Below are 14,502 nucleotides of genomic sequence, written 5' to 3' on the forward strand. Positions count from 1 at the left end.
TCTTTTTTAAAAAATGCAGCGTTCGAAATTGTCAAGTTTGGTCCAAGTGATGCTTTATAGAATATAACGATAACATACCGCTTATTTACACCCGCACGCTTAATATTTATACCTTCAATTTTTAAATTTTTTAGTCCGAATTTAAAAAGAAACGGAGTACAGTTGACTCTCTCTATCTCGACTACCCTCTATCTCGAACATCTCTCTATCTCGAACCAAAGTCTCGGTCCCTTGGACATTTGTGTAGGCTCTAAGCTATTTTCCTCTCTTTATCTCGAACCTCTCTATCTCGAATACCTCTCTATCTCGAACCAAAATCTCGGTCCCGTCTGACTGTTTCTCTCTCTATCTCGAACTTTTCCGGATTTAAGAACCTATTTACACTAAAAATCGAATTAAAATGTTCCATTTTCGAACGAAAATGTTTGACGTTCGAATTCTAAAGTCACTCACAAAACATTGTTTACAGTGTTTTGAACCAGAAACCTTCTTGAGGTGAAGATGTCGGCTTTAAAAAGAAAACTCAATAACGTTTCTTTAATTCAAAAATGTCAAATAATTCGGGAAATCGAGAAAGGAATGTCAAACAAGGAGGCAGCAGAAAAATACGGGATCCCCAAAAATACAATTTCAACTTGGATGAAAAAAAAAACATAACATATAGTTGTCGAAAAACCATCAAGATCAAAAGTCGAGTGTAGTATTGATCTTTTGAAAGATCTAGCAATGTGTTGCGAAAAAGGCAATGAAATGCAAATGCTTATCTCCAAATTCGAAAAATGTATAATGAAGACAGAGTGGCATCACTTAAACAAAAAGACATAACCGATTTCTTAAAATGAAGCTGTAAATTTATTTTATGTATTTATTTTAAAAGAAGTCTTGTGCATTGAATATTAACATTTTAACATCTCTCATTGACCTCTATCAACTCCCGATACACTGAAGGTTAAAAATACGTTTTTTACGAAAAAATCCAATTTTTGTCAATTTTTCTCTATCTCGAACTTTCTCTATCTCGAACAAATTTTCTGGTCCCTTGCGAGTTCGAGATAGAGAGAGTCAACTGTAGTCTAAATAGCGTCACAATTCTTCATATGGTTTTTTGGGGTATATTTTTAAAGGGAAAATATGCACTTCCTTCGCCCACCTGTGTTATTATAAGACATGGTATATCTTTGGCATAACTTATCCAAAATTTAAAAGTAATAACATTTTGAAAAAGCCCGTCTATTTCTACGTATATTCTTGTCTTAATTTTTTAGCGTTTGTGAACCCCCAAGTTTTTCCAACCAAAACTTTAGGCAAATACTTACCAGATTACCGCTACTAATGATAGAATCAATAGTGATTGCAAACGGAAGAATTTCTTTTTGATTTTAACCGCCGTGAAATGGCGTTCGTTTCATCATCCAAAACTATATTATCATCATCTTTGTCGATATCATTGAAGTCAGAGATATCAGAAGGGTTTATCTTGGGTTCGTTGTTGGACTCCATCTTCCCTGTTTTAGACGCGGTTAAGTCTTCGCATGCTGATATTCTTAAAGACAGTTTGGTCACCTAGCATGGTATTGTTACGACATCTGAATGCTACAGTTTTATGTATATTTATATTGCCCTTTCTTTGTCAAAGAAAATTGAAAACCACGTTCCTTTTTACTCGAATAAGCGCCCCTGCAAGTTAGAGTTCCTCCTTCCTTTTTATGGGAATAAAGCTAAGATAACACTATTAAAATAAGCTCATAGGCTTAATTTATAATGTTTCTTTTTTATCTCCATGTTTTTATTTTGTGTTTACAGAGAAACTTTTAATTTTTAAATTCCATTGTTTACTAATCTTTTAAATTTTTCTTTTTTTCCTCTATGCACGTAAAACTTTATTTTGCTCTCTATTTTTAGCATATTTAATAAGCTTCTCCTTCGAAAAACCGTCCCTCGTCACAGTTCCCAAAAATTATATGAACGCCACAGGCGCTTACCCGAATAAATACGGTAATCATGAGGGATGGGGAAACAGATTACCCTGTTTGGTAATATTTTGTATCTAAAGTCGGGGACAAACCATGATGTGGGATGAAATGTAGAACTGGTGTGAGTCACTTCAAAATTTTAAAAAAAATTGAAATTTTAAAAAAAGAAGAAAAAAATCGTGTTGGACGATGTTGGATGAAGTTTGATCGCCGTCAAACATTTTATCTAACATTTTCGGCAAGATCAAAGGAATTCTTTATCTGAGTTGCGTGAATTTTCATGTTGGATTGGTTTGGTGGTACTTTTTATCAATTTATCCACCAAAGCCTTACAACACCCTTATTATATAGGATACTGCATTCAAAGAAATTCTGAACTGAAAGTGAAGTGGTTGAAACGATTTTCATGTCGTAAGAAAATGAAGAGTAAGGGCGAGTCTTTCTTCTGCCATAATTTGTCTGTGGCCACCACAGATGCTCATCTGGCCCGGTGAAACATTTCCCTAAATTTCAATCTTCAATTTTTTAATGATATTAATAAAATATTCATTTTGTTCCATCCTCTTTATTCACTCTCTTGTTTTCCACGGGTTGGTTTTTCATCGTCTGAATCGACGAGTTCGTTCAGTAAAATAAGCAGCATTGCAGAATTCCTTCCGTCCGCCATTTTGTTTTTCAGGAATGAATGAACTTTTTATCGTTCGAAAACTCTCTTTCTCAAATCATCTTACACACTCTTTAAATATCAGAAAACACCATAAAACAAGGTCGGAGTTTAAAAAGTCCTTGTTGACTTATTCTTTGCACCGTTCTTGAAGTAACAAGCAGCTTGCGTCTGGCTTTTTTATGAAGTCACTTGTGAAGTTAGTCCATTTTTAAGACTGGTAGTTATTGTAGTAAAAAAAGAAAAAATAGCATTGAAGTTATTGGAAATTTATGTAAATATTTGAACCATTTGTAAAAATAAAATGAAATGTCAAAGATTGAAGAAAATCTCATCCTCATCCCGAGAGTGAGTTACCTGATGTCAAACGTTCACTTGAATAAACTACACTTTTTTTGGGCCATAGTTTATCGGAAGTAGTGTACATTCAAATATTTAACAAAAATTTACGCATTTTTACGGCCTGGTTTGGGGTTTAAAAATTGGTTCCATTTGTATACCGTTTAAAAAGCTAAATTTGACATTTTCTTACATTTTTTGTTTAGTTAAAAACATGATAAGTACTAATTTAGCAATAAATTCCGTATCTATGTTTAGAAAAAACAAAAACTTACAAAACATTCTTAAAATTTATTGTTTTCTTCTTCTCTATTGTTCTACATAATGGACATATTATTACAACGTGAAGTCCCAGCCTGATATTCCTAGCTATTCTTATAACCAAAAAAGTGTGTATTTAAAATTTGAAATTCTATTAAACTAAACTGGTCACGTTTTGTTAGACTGCAAATTTAAACCTAGCTTTTTTGTCTGTAAATGACACTAACACTTATCCACGGCTCAAAGCTGGAAAAAGGCGGGGAAAACTTACATTACTAAAGCTCGCAAAAAGAGCGAGTGACTTTTTCTACCTAACAAGCATTGAAAACCCTGCCAAAAAAAACAAAGTAGATTTATTTCAGTCAGACAAGGTCTAACGATTTGTGAAAATAGGATTTAATGCTAATTACCTGAAATAGTATTTGAATAGTTATGAGAACAATCTTTTTTTAACAATTTACAATTTACTCTTTAGTCTTTATACATCTGAGTCGACACATGAGTCGATAATTTCTATAATTTTTAAATAACGTAAAATTTACAGATCTCAGATTAATTTTTTAATTCTATTCTCAAATCCATACACGGTGTAGATGCCTATTGCACCTTTACGACCACAATAACTACTTCCTAACTCGTTCAAACATCACAAAATTAAAACGCCGCGATCTATTGTTGAACGACTGCAGAGTTTAAGAAAAAACTCCGTTTGTAACAAAAAAAGACAGTATGTGAAAAAGGCATTTCAAGCGTAAAAATCGCATAGCTCATAATAACGCTAATAAAATTGTCCGGAGTCTGTGTTTAGTTCCACAGTCCACCTTTTCTCTTTTTTTAAATCGATATGGGAAGAACGCCTTCCAGTATAAAAAAAGAAAGGAAAGGCACCGGAAACGAGGTTGTGTGTCGTTATCAACCTAATTGCATATCGACGTTATCTCTTCACGGTTCGAGCAGCAAACCACTGGGCTTCTTTCTCGATTTAAACACATTACACAACAAACAAAAATGGATTCAAATTTTTCTGGATTGAATTTCTGATGCGTGTTCTGAAAGCAAATCTTGTTTGCTAAACTTATTAACAAAACAGAACTCTCTGGAAGTTGTCAAATTTGCTGAGTCATTTTTTACCAGTAATTTTACTGTATAATTGATGTCATTCTGATGTAATAAGTGGTTTCAGTGTAATTCTTGAATGAATTAAAATTCCATCAATCGTTTTTGTAAAAAATTATGCCATAATTAACATAAATTAACAGACAAGGTATATAAGTCCGCTCAAGTATAACTATTCTTTCTAAGAAAAAAGAGAAAAATAGAAGAAGGTGTTTAATAGCTTGTATCAATTGCACATTATACGATACGATACGATACGATACGCATGGCTCCGTCTCCTTATTGGACAAACACATTAACTGATGAACTATTCATTGACGGTATGATAATATTCTACTCTGCTATTAGTGCCCTCTTCTCTAGGTATTTTGTTTCTTTGATATGTCAGTCCCAAAAGTCAATTGAATAAAATATTTTTTATCTCCTCCACTATCTAAGAAAGGACTGTGAAAGAAAGCGGCATGCTGGTACTATATTTCTGATGTTGATAGTCTAATCAAACCATTCTTTAATAACATTCATCACTAGTTCTTCAAATATCTGCCTAATTTTCTCTTATAAGAAGACGATCTATTTTTAAGCAGTCTGAGGAGCCTCCTAGAGACACGTTTGCTTTGTTTGTTGTTATCATGATACCAAAGGAGACAAATCTGTTTGCTAATCCTCTAGCGTTTGTGTCAGAAATTTTTTCCGATCTGGGTAGGCGGAATATAGTGACATTTAAAGTTGTTGTTTGGAACTCTTCTAAGTGTATGTAATGTTTCCTTTTCTCCACGAAGTAAATCTGGATAAGTTCTAAAACACTTTCTTCTTGCTTGCTTCCTTAATTTTTAATATTTTAGTTGACTTCGATGCCAAGAAATCTGAGGTCAAAGGTGTGTTTTACTTTATCTTACTATAAACAATTAATTATAGATTTAATTTTTGTCATTTTATTATAACATTACTTCTTAATGCAATGCTAGCCAAGTTATTAAAAACAGCTTATCGAGGTTGCGTTATAAACACGTTAGTCGACGGAATAGTCACCGCAAACCAAAAAATAACAGTTAAATGTGTCTGTCTGTTTCTTATGCCTAAGTTACTGGTGGGTTGGTAGCGCGTGGATGAAGGATAAAAACAGAGCTTCCTTTCTAGAGAGATATTTGAGGAAGTCGAAACTTGTTTTTGTTGTTTCACATATGGAGGTGTGTCCATCTATCTGGTTTCTTCTCTCGCCCACATGATTGATTGGAGATACTTCTTTCTTTGACATTTTCCATTGAAAATATTTCCTCTTATCTGTGCAGAGTCTGACTCCGTTAAAATCCTTAGTTGAAAGTTATTACATATGCTACTTACCAGACCCGCCCATTGGAGGAGAAGATATTTCCTGTTTTGATTGGTTTGTTAGAATTATATGAAACAAATTTCTAACTTCGACCCAAACCGCTAAAGTTTGAAAAACGCAAAAAGACTCTAGTAACAAGTTGCAAAATAATCTTGAGCCATTTTTTAACGTGACCTTTAGGCCAACTAATCATAATTATTTGGACTGTTTGTTAAAAATCTTAGTGGATTTTCAATCCTGTAACTAAAGCTTTTATATGCATCGAGAAAAAAAATAAAACCTAGACCTTAGCCCTGGGAGGATAGCAATGTGTCTTAAGTTAATTTGAATATAAGTTCTTGCAAATGATATTTGTTTTTGATCTGTTATCTGAAAAAATTTAGAGTTTATGTAAAATGTAAAAAGGTCTAAAATGTCTAGAAATGGTGAGTAGACGTACTTTAATGCTTTCTCTTTTTAACGAGTTTAATATGATTAGTAATCTACATTTTCTGTCTCCATCTTGGATTACTATTTAACTTGGAGGAAAAATTTTGCTTTGGCGTGCAAAGGGTTTTTAAAGCAAATTAACGGCGTACGTGAGACAATTTAATTTTATTAGGTTAGTTAGGCCATTTAATGGCGGTTTAACTAGTTCATCTTTGGCAATAAACGTATCTTGGTTTACCTTTGCATCATCATATAGCGAAGTGGACTTTTTAATCCTCCAAGAATTTTCCTAAACTTCGTTCCCAGGGCTTGTTAGGTATTACAGTATTTTGACGGAACGATTTCCTCCTGATCCAAAAAAGCCTAACGAACCCTGGGGATGAGTTTAATTTTTCTCCGTAATCAATTAGCGATTTCTTTTTGCGGATAGGAAAATACCTTTTCTAAATTTACAATTTGCGATATATTGGTTTTTTATGGTTTGTCTGCTTTCAATACCGTTATTATATATGCATTCGTCAGCAAGAACTGTTTTAAATTAGATCTAAAGGGATAGAAAGTGACTTCTCGCTTTTGTTGAATTTAGGAGAGGGGAGGATGCTGAAGCGTTTTTGATGTCTTGAATTTCTGTTTAGACAAATGCACGATTAAAATCTTGTTCTAATTAAGCGCCGAACGATTATTTTGCTTAGAAATGCAAAAAGCTTAGCATCCTAGTACGTTTCGTCATAGCAATAAATTCTATTTGACGACTTCTAATTACTAATTAGTCAGCTATTTACCATATATGGTAATAACGAAGGTGTTCTGAAGGTAGTTGTTCAACGTCATAACAATGCGAGAAATGTTTAAAATCTTAACTACTTTCTTACGTCGCGACACGAACAAGGTGAGACGCTGAGGTAACCCTTCATTCATATTTTCTTCTATCGCCTATTTTTTGTTTGTTTGTTCATATTTTCTTCTATCGCCTATTTTTTGTTTGTTTGTTCATATTTTGTTATTTGTCGCACTTAGCTGCAGTTGATAAAAATAAATGTGTTAAAGATTACTCAATCTAGTACACAGGCTTCTTTCTTTACTCAAGTAAGTCAATAGGTAAACTGCAGCTTCGTCCCCAGGGCTGGTTAGGTTTTGTTGCATTGGAAAATCAAAATATTTCAAAAACCAACAAGCTCTGGGTACGAGGTTGGGTAAACTGGTAATAAGGGGCCGATTTAGATCTAAATAATCACTTCTCTCATTGACATTCTGTTTTGCAGCATCTTGCTTTGTTTATGTTGGATTGATTTTTTGTGATAAAAATGCAACACAATTTTTTGTATTCAAGACGTTTTTTTGTTCAACTTTAAAGTTCCACTAACTTTAGGTTATATTCACGTAAAAAAATCAACCCGAAAAATATTACCACTGAAATGTATTCCTGTTTTTATATACCAGCAACCAGAAACATAATTTTTCTCCTTGTTCTAAAAGTCATGCAAATTTTATGCGACGACAAGCGTGATTAAAACAGAAGTTTACCAACAATTAGCGCGCTAGCCTAACGGATGAAACAAACTCGTGAATTTGCCCTCAAAAAGAACAGTTGAGCCTGTAAAATGTTGAAGCTTAAGCAACAGTGAGTCTCAGCCAAAATTTGGTGTTGTTACGATGTCGGTCGTTCTGAAACCTTCCACCGCTATGTGATTAATCTTTTTTTGTTTTCGGCGACTACTGAACTGTCAAGAAAATTTATAGGACTAAAAAGATAACAATCGTAAGATACAGGAGCCTATCCTTAATTACAACAAAATTAGTTCAAGTTTTTTTTTTAATTTGACGTTTTCTAAATTTAAATTTAAACTTTAAATTTTCTCAGTTTTTTATTTGTTTCACCGCTTAAAGGTGATAAAAAAATAAAACGAAGGGCATGCGAAGATCAATATTTTTGATTGATTGACTAACTGATTGATTGTTTTTTTGATTGATTTCATCCTTAGCCATAGAAACGTTTTTCATGCCGTCTCAAACAAGATAAATTCAGTACCAGTATCAAAAACTGATTTTAAGAGGTTGCTCAATATTGATATAAATCAATGGGGCCCTACAAACTCATTTTTAGGCTTATAATTCGGTCATAAAGCGTCGTACCACTAACACGCAAATTAGACCTAGGAAAGAGGCTCATCTTCCGTGGTTATTTTGCTATAACGATGAATTGATTCATCGCTTATCTAATAAACATGCAAAAAGACACGGAAACGAAGACTGTTGACATTGTGCTTTTGGATTGAGCTTGACGAACTTCATATCTGGAGCTTCCTGTACTTCCCCTGGTGTTTCATTTAAATGTAATATTAACGCTATAGATGTGAGATAAAATCTAAATTGGTAGTTTTCTTTTTTCAAAGTTATTCAATTTACGTGTGGATTCTCACGCATAAGTTGTTACCGCATACTGGGATCACCTCTCCTATAACGATGATACATTCACATTCTCATGGACGAAATCGTTGTTGATTTCTGTTGTTTTTTATCGGGTTTCTCGCTACAAGTTATAGTGGAATCGGGGGTATGATTAGACAAGCAAGCTCAAGAATGATTAGAAAAACAAGCTCGGCGATATCCCGTTCAAAGTTTTGAAATTATTTTGATACATTGTAATTTTAATTTTAAGCAATCTTATTTCTAGGGATTCTTCGGCTAATAATATTGGAGCAGGGTCTAATATACCCTGTGGACGAAGTTGAATTTTATGCAGTCTTCATCTAGCTTTTGTTTTTAGAGATTTTTTTTGCTAGAATAATGTTGTTTTGAGCTTCTCTTTTTCCATCACTGATTACTGTGCATTGTGTGGTTCCGTAAAATACATTTATTAATTCACAGGATTTTCTAACCAACAAAAGTTATTTCTTTGCGACACGTGTGTGTGGCATGTTCTGCCTACATACACGTTCCTTCAGCATGCTTCGCGTCAGCGTATCGCGGAACTAAATTAGTGCAAACTTCTCATATAGTTTCATCAGCCCACCCCCTAGCACGTCTTAAAGCATCAAAATATATCACCTTTCTTTTAAACATTGCCAAAAGTTTGTGTTAACATAACGAGACCGTATAATTGCCAAGCTCATTTTTAAAAAAGAAAGGTCTTTACGACCACGATTTATTTAAAGAGAAGAAAAGTTTAAAAGTTTGAGGTAAAGAAAGGATCGAGGTTTAGAGAGAAAAAAATGTGTTTTCAGTGCGAGAAGTACGAAAATGACGAGAACATTTTGTTCTGGGACATACCTTGTCAAGACGGTCAAAAAGGTACGATAGAATCTTTGCTGATTTCTTTTCAGGGTTCGATTTGACATTCACACGTATTTGTTAGTACAATTTCCTATTTTATTTTATTCTTTGTGCTTACTAATATATTTTTAATTCTATTCTTTTTTGTATATAAAGTACAAGGTTTTTTAGCAATTTCCTAAGGGAGCGAACAGTAAAATTAAAACAGTTTGCATATTACGCAGTTTACAACAACCTCTTTTTCCAAAGTTTTTAATGAAGCTTATATGTATCACAATATTAACAACCTCGTTCCCAGCGCCTTTCTCTCTTTTATATCAGCATTTCAAAAAAGAGAAAACAGGGCTTTAAGAACGAGGATTAAATTTGACGCCCGACAATTTCAACGCTTTAGCTGCCAAGCTATGAATAAACTCATCATTCATTCAGAAAGTTTTTATGATTTATGAATGAATATTTCTTTTGTTTATGCATCGATTGTATTTACATCGTAAACTTTGTTCGCAACGGACACTCTCCTTCCCGCTAGTTCTTGATTTAGCGCTAAAATTTACAAAACAATTAAAAAAAGGATCCGCGTGGAAACTGATGCAACCGTTTCGATTTTTCTGATGTAATCGATGTGTGTATTTTCATTCAGAAAATTTATGTGAATAATTATGCGAGTAAATAAAAAAAATTCATAATTATGTTAGTTTCTAATTTATTTGAAAAATCGAACCACTGCGACTTCTCAAAATTTTTGCATATTTAAAATTTAAATGCATATTTATATATTCTTGCATATTTAAGATAAAAACTTGATCGGCTGATGAAACTCTAAAAAAAATTTACAAACCAAACACTACCTGTTTAAAAACTATAAAAGACCATAACATTCCCATAAATTTCAGAATAGATTTTACGATCTGGAAAAGTGCTAGGGATTTTTACTCTCTCTGAAAGCTGTAACTGCTAGCTAGTTTCTCTGAAGATACAAAAATGACTCTTGATTATATACCGTTAAACATTGAAGGGTTTTACACAAAACCTACCAAAAGTAAGCGATGTGTTTTTTCTGCGTTATATTTTCTTGTTATTTGTTATTTTTGATATTATTATTATTATTTATTTATTTATTTTTTGTATTTTTCTTCTACCATTTGCATCATTTGCTTATTTTCATCCGTCGAGACCGCGGATAAACATTGCGGGATAAATAAAATTTTCACTAGACGCGCCAAGGCTGAAAAAAGTTTAAATATTTATCGCTATTGGTTTTAAATATTTAAGAAGTAGCAGGTGCATGCATAGTAGAAAAATCATGTCACATAAAACTGACAACAAAGCACCCTAGCTACGTTTTTCTTAACTTGGCTCAATGGGTATTTTTTAAAGGATGCTTCTACTGATCATAAGTAGGTATGTGGGTACTTTTAGTAGTATGTGTGTTTTATTCGACACCGCTACAGCTACATCCTGTACAGCCTAGCTAGTTAGATAGCTATCTAACTAGAACTTTCTAATCAACTTGATCGTTGTTGTGATAATCAGCATGCTTCCAGCAATTATATATTCTTACTTTAATTATTTTAAATCTTCTTTCAATGAATGATTATGATGTCAAATGCTAAAAGATCATATCACAACGTTTCGTACTTTTTTCTTCATTTCATAATAACATTTATATATATAGCTAGCTAGCTATATGACATATTTTAAACTTCTAGGACATATTTTTGCTTAACTATTTTTAGCATAAACTAAATATTATGTTGTGTACTTATGGCTGCATTATTAACTTGTTTAGATACAATGTTGCATTCAAGTGTAACAGCAAAAATTTCGGAAAATCCAAGGTCAGGAAGAAAAATTGCACGAGTTCTTGTCATATATACGGGCGGAACGATTGGTATGAAAAAGAATAAGGATGGTGGTAAGTGTCATTACTTTTTAAAAATTTTTTTTGTTTTACTTTACTGTTTGTGTTCTCTACTGCAAAGCTGCCCATTCCAATGGTTACCTGTAAATCTGTAATCTGTTTATATTTTGCAGGTTATCAAGTTGTGCCTGATTATTTTGGTGAAGCCTTAAAGAAACTTCCCATGTTATACGATGAAGAATACGTTGATAGTGGAATGCCGGAAATTGATGACCATAGCTCACATTTACCATATTCACAGTATCCAGTGCTTGTGATGCCGTAAGTAATTCTTTTTTCATATAAATTTGTTGTTTGACTATTGCTAATTGTAATGTAATGTGTTATTCGGAATAATAACAATAATAATAATAATAATAATAACAATGATTCATTTTACTTTTAGTGAATCTAAAATGGGGGTTAGAGTATTTTATTACATCAAAGAACACAATCCTATTCTTGACTCCTCCAATATGTCGATGAAGCATTGGACTTTAATAGCCCGCGACATCAAGGAAAATTATCCGTACTTTGATTCTTTTGTTGTACTTCATGGTACTGACACGATGTCTTATACTGCTTCTGCTTTATCATACATGTTTGAAAATCTGGATAAGACTGTCATTATCACTGGATCACAGGTTTGTGTAATTTATTTTCATGTTTTTGTGTATCACAGGGTGTTTGCTGTATTTTAATAATAACTCAAAATTATACTAGTTGTCTTTAACTTTGCAAACCTTAAAAGTAGGGAACACCCTGATATATATATACTTTTTTGTTATTAAAAAATAGATGCTGAAAAGTTATGTTGGGTAACAATTTTAAAGTTATAGTTATCATATCTAAATTTTCTTATAGATACCAATTTTTGAGCAGAGAAACGATGGACGTAGCAACTTCATTGGTGCACTGATAATCGCGGGACATTTTATAATACCTGAGGTCACCGTGTTTTTCAACAATAAGCTGCTTCGTGGAAACAGAAGTCAAAAGATCAGTGCATCTGATTTAGATGCCTTTGGTTCACCCAATCTCCCACCATTAGCAAAACTAGGTACTGAGATTGAGGTGACTTGGGATGCTGTATTTCCAAAAACAACGATGATGCCATTCTGTGTTCATGAAGAAATGAGTGAAAATGTTGGGCTGTTACGTTTGTTTCCAGGAATTAATGCACAAATTGTCAAGGCCTTTCTCTCAGCACCAATGGAAGGAATTGTCATTGAATCATTTGGAGCTGGTAACGTTCCTTCAAATCGGCCTGACTTAATAGAGGAGTTTAAAATTGCTGCTGAGCGAGGTGTCTTAATACTAAATATAACACAATGCTACAAAGGTTCAGTTACTGATGCATATGCAGCTGGAAAAGTTTTGTTTGATATTGGCGTAGTGCCTGGATACGATATGACTCCAGAGGCTGCACTTACCAAACTTGCATATGTTCTTGGGAAAAAAGAACTGACTGCAGAAGGACGAAAACATATGCTTTCAACCAATATACGTGGAGAAATGACTCTGCCACATGGTCATAAACAATACTCAATGAGGGATGGGGAATTTGTGCATTCTGTTGCTAAATCACTTGGAGTGGGATCACATAAGGTACAATTATCTCAATATTAGTATTCTAAATTTGCCTTACAATGTATTTTTTACTGGTGAATGCTTCAGACATATTCTTTATCTTTATTTTTGTAATTTTTTAGGAAATGAATTCAGTCAGGCGTGCTTTACTTCCTATTCTACTAACCTGTGCAGCAAAAGCTGGTGATCTGGAGACAATTAAGCAATTGGTTCATCAAGGTGCTTTCCTGAATGAACCATCTGATTATGATGGAAAAACAAGCCTTCACTTAGCTTCTGCTGAAGGACATTTACCTGTGGTTAAATACCTGTTAATGCATGGCGCTTCTGTATATGTACGCGACAGAAGAGGAAGAACCCCATTGTTTGATGCCATAAGGTAAATATGAAAAATTTGAACTATTTTAAAAGATTTTGGTTTTGGATTTTTTAAAACTTGGCTTTTGGTTACAATTACACTAGTGGTTAAATTTATTTCATTGACTGTTTAGAAACAAGAGGTATCTCATTGTTGACCTGTTGTTGACAGTAGGAGCGAAATTTGACCATGATGAAATTGAAGTTTCACGAGAACTTTGCATTGCTGCAACAGAAAACGATGTTGAACGAATGAGATTATGGGCTCGAGCAAAAGTTGATATGAATACTACTGATTTAGACGGCCGAACGCCACTTCATGTAGCCGTTTTGAAAAAGAACATAGACGTAGTTAAATTCCTGGTCAACGAAGTAGGTGTGAATTTGAACAAAAAGGATATATTTGGCCATACTGTGTTAGAAAGCGCAACAGAGTTACATGATAATGAAATCATTGATGTTATTACTCGAGCGGCAAGCATGCCATCTGTATTGAAATGGAATCAAATTAATGGCAAATTATTAATGAACGACATGAACCATAATCGATTAATAAACTGCAAAATGAACGCTAACAGGGATCTACCTGAGATATAGTGCGTGTTTACAACAGATAATTCCCTGTTGTATATTGTTTATTTGGATATACCGTTTATATTTTTAGTAAACCTAACTTCCCCGAAACAACGTCTCCATATTGCTTTTAGCATGAAATATAAATTTTGAAAGTTCTCAATAATTGTCAAAAAACCTGCATTTTTGATTTAATGGTGATACAAAATCCAATTAGATATTGTACATATGTTATTTATTTGTTTAGTAATTATATTGTAAATATATAAAAACTTTGTTACATTCTGTAGGTTATATATTTATTTCGTTATGCATATATCGTTGGTAAACAGTACAGTTTGATATATGGCTTTTTGTATTTTGTTAAATCAATGTAGGTAAAAACTGAGAGGTAACGCGTCTTTTTGTGTTTTTCAAGAAACTCTAGTTCTTTTTAGATAACTTCTTTTCGGTAAAACTTTTCTTGATTAAAAGCATTAGAGCATATAGTTTTCGGACCAATTTTTCGATGTTAAAACCCCGGAAAAGTTTTAAAATCCTGTATGAACTCTCCAATTGGTAAATGGTGTTATGGTGAAAAAGAAATATTGTATGAACTTTGAAACTTACTGAAATCCGTTACCACTAAACACCATTTCTCTTTTAAAAATACACCCCAGGGTTTGTTTCCTGATATCAAAGCCGCTAGCGCTCATCT

At 33.3% G+C, this 14,502-nt stretch overlaps 1 protein-coding gene across 3 annotated transcripts; it reads left to right on the plus strand.

The window, feature by feature from the left end:
- Positions 1–4,603: 4,603 nt before the first annotated feature.
- On the plus strand, positions 4,604–14,195 carry LOC130656969 (L-asparaginase-like). Of its 3 annotated transcripts, none has more exons than XM_057459919.1 (7): positions 4,604–4,673; positions 11,175–11,300; positions 11,420–11,567; positions 11,692–11,929; positions 12,150–12,893; positions 12,998–13,254; positions 13,367–14,195. In XM_057459919.1, exons 1-7 carry the CDS (start codon positions 4,619–4,621, stop codon positions 13,827–13,829), a joined length of 2,031 nt encoding a protein of 676 aa, XP_057315902.1. In that variant the 5' UTR covers positions 4,604–4,618; the 3' UTR covers positions 13,830–14,195. The 3 variants fall into 3 exon arrangements, with proteins under 3 accessions (XP_057315902.1, XP_057315901.1, XP_057315903.1); XM_057459918.1 differs by lacking the exon at positions 4,604–4,673 and adding an exon at positions 10,266–10,424; XM_057459920.1 differs by lacking the exon at positions 4,604–4,673 and adding an exon at positions 10,631–10,786.
- Positions 14,196–14,502: the final 307 nt, after the last annotated feature.

Source organism: Hydractinia symbiolongicarpus, chromosome 9 (assembly GCF_029227915.1).
Source record: "Hydractinia symbiolongicarpus strain clone_291-10 chromosome 9, HSymV2.1, whole genome shotgun sequence".
Classification (NCBI taxonomy): Eukaryota; Metazoa; Cnidaria; class Hydrozoa; order Anthoathecata; family Hydractiniidae; genus Hydractinia; species Hydractinia symbiolongicarpus.

Excerpts from the sequence above, each read along its gene's own strand:
- LOC130656969 (XM_057459918.1), top strand. The coding sequence starts at position 10,367 with ATGACTCTTGATTATATACCGTTAAACATTGAAGGGTTTTACACAAAA. Across the intron at positions 10,425-11,174 it reads TTACACAAAACCTACCAAAA|ATACAATGTTGCATTCAAGT; the intron begins GTAAGCGATGTG and ends TAACTTGTTTAG. Across the intron at positions 11,301-11,419 it reads GAAAAAGAATAAGGATGGTG|GTTATCAAGTTGTGCCTGAT; the intron begins GTAAGTGTCATT and ends TATATTTTGCAG.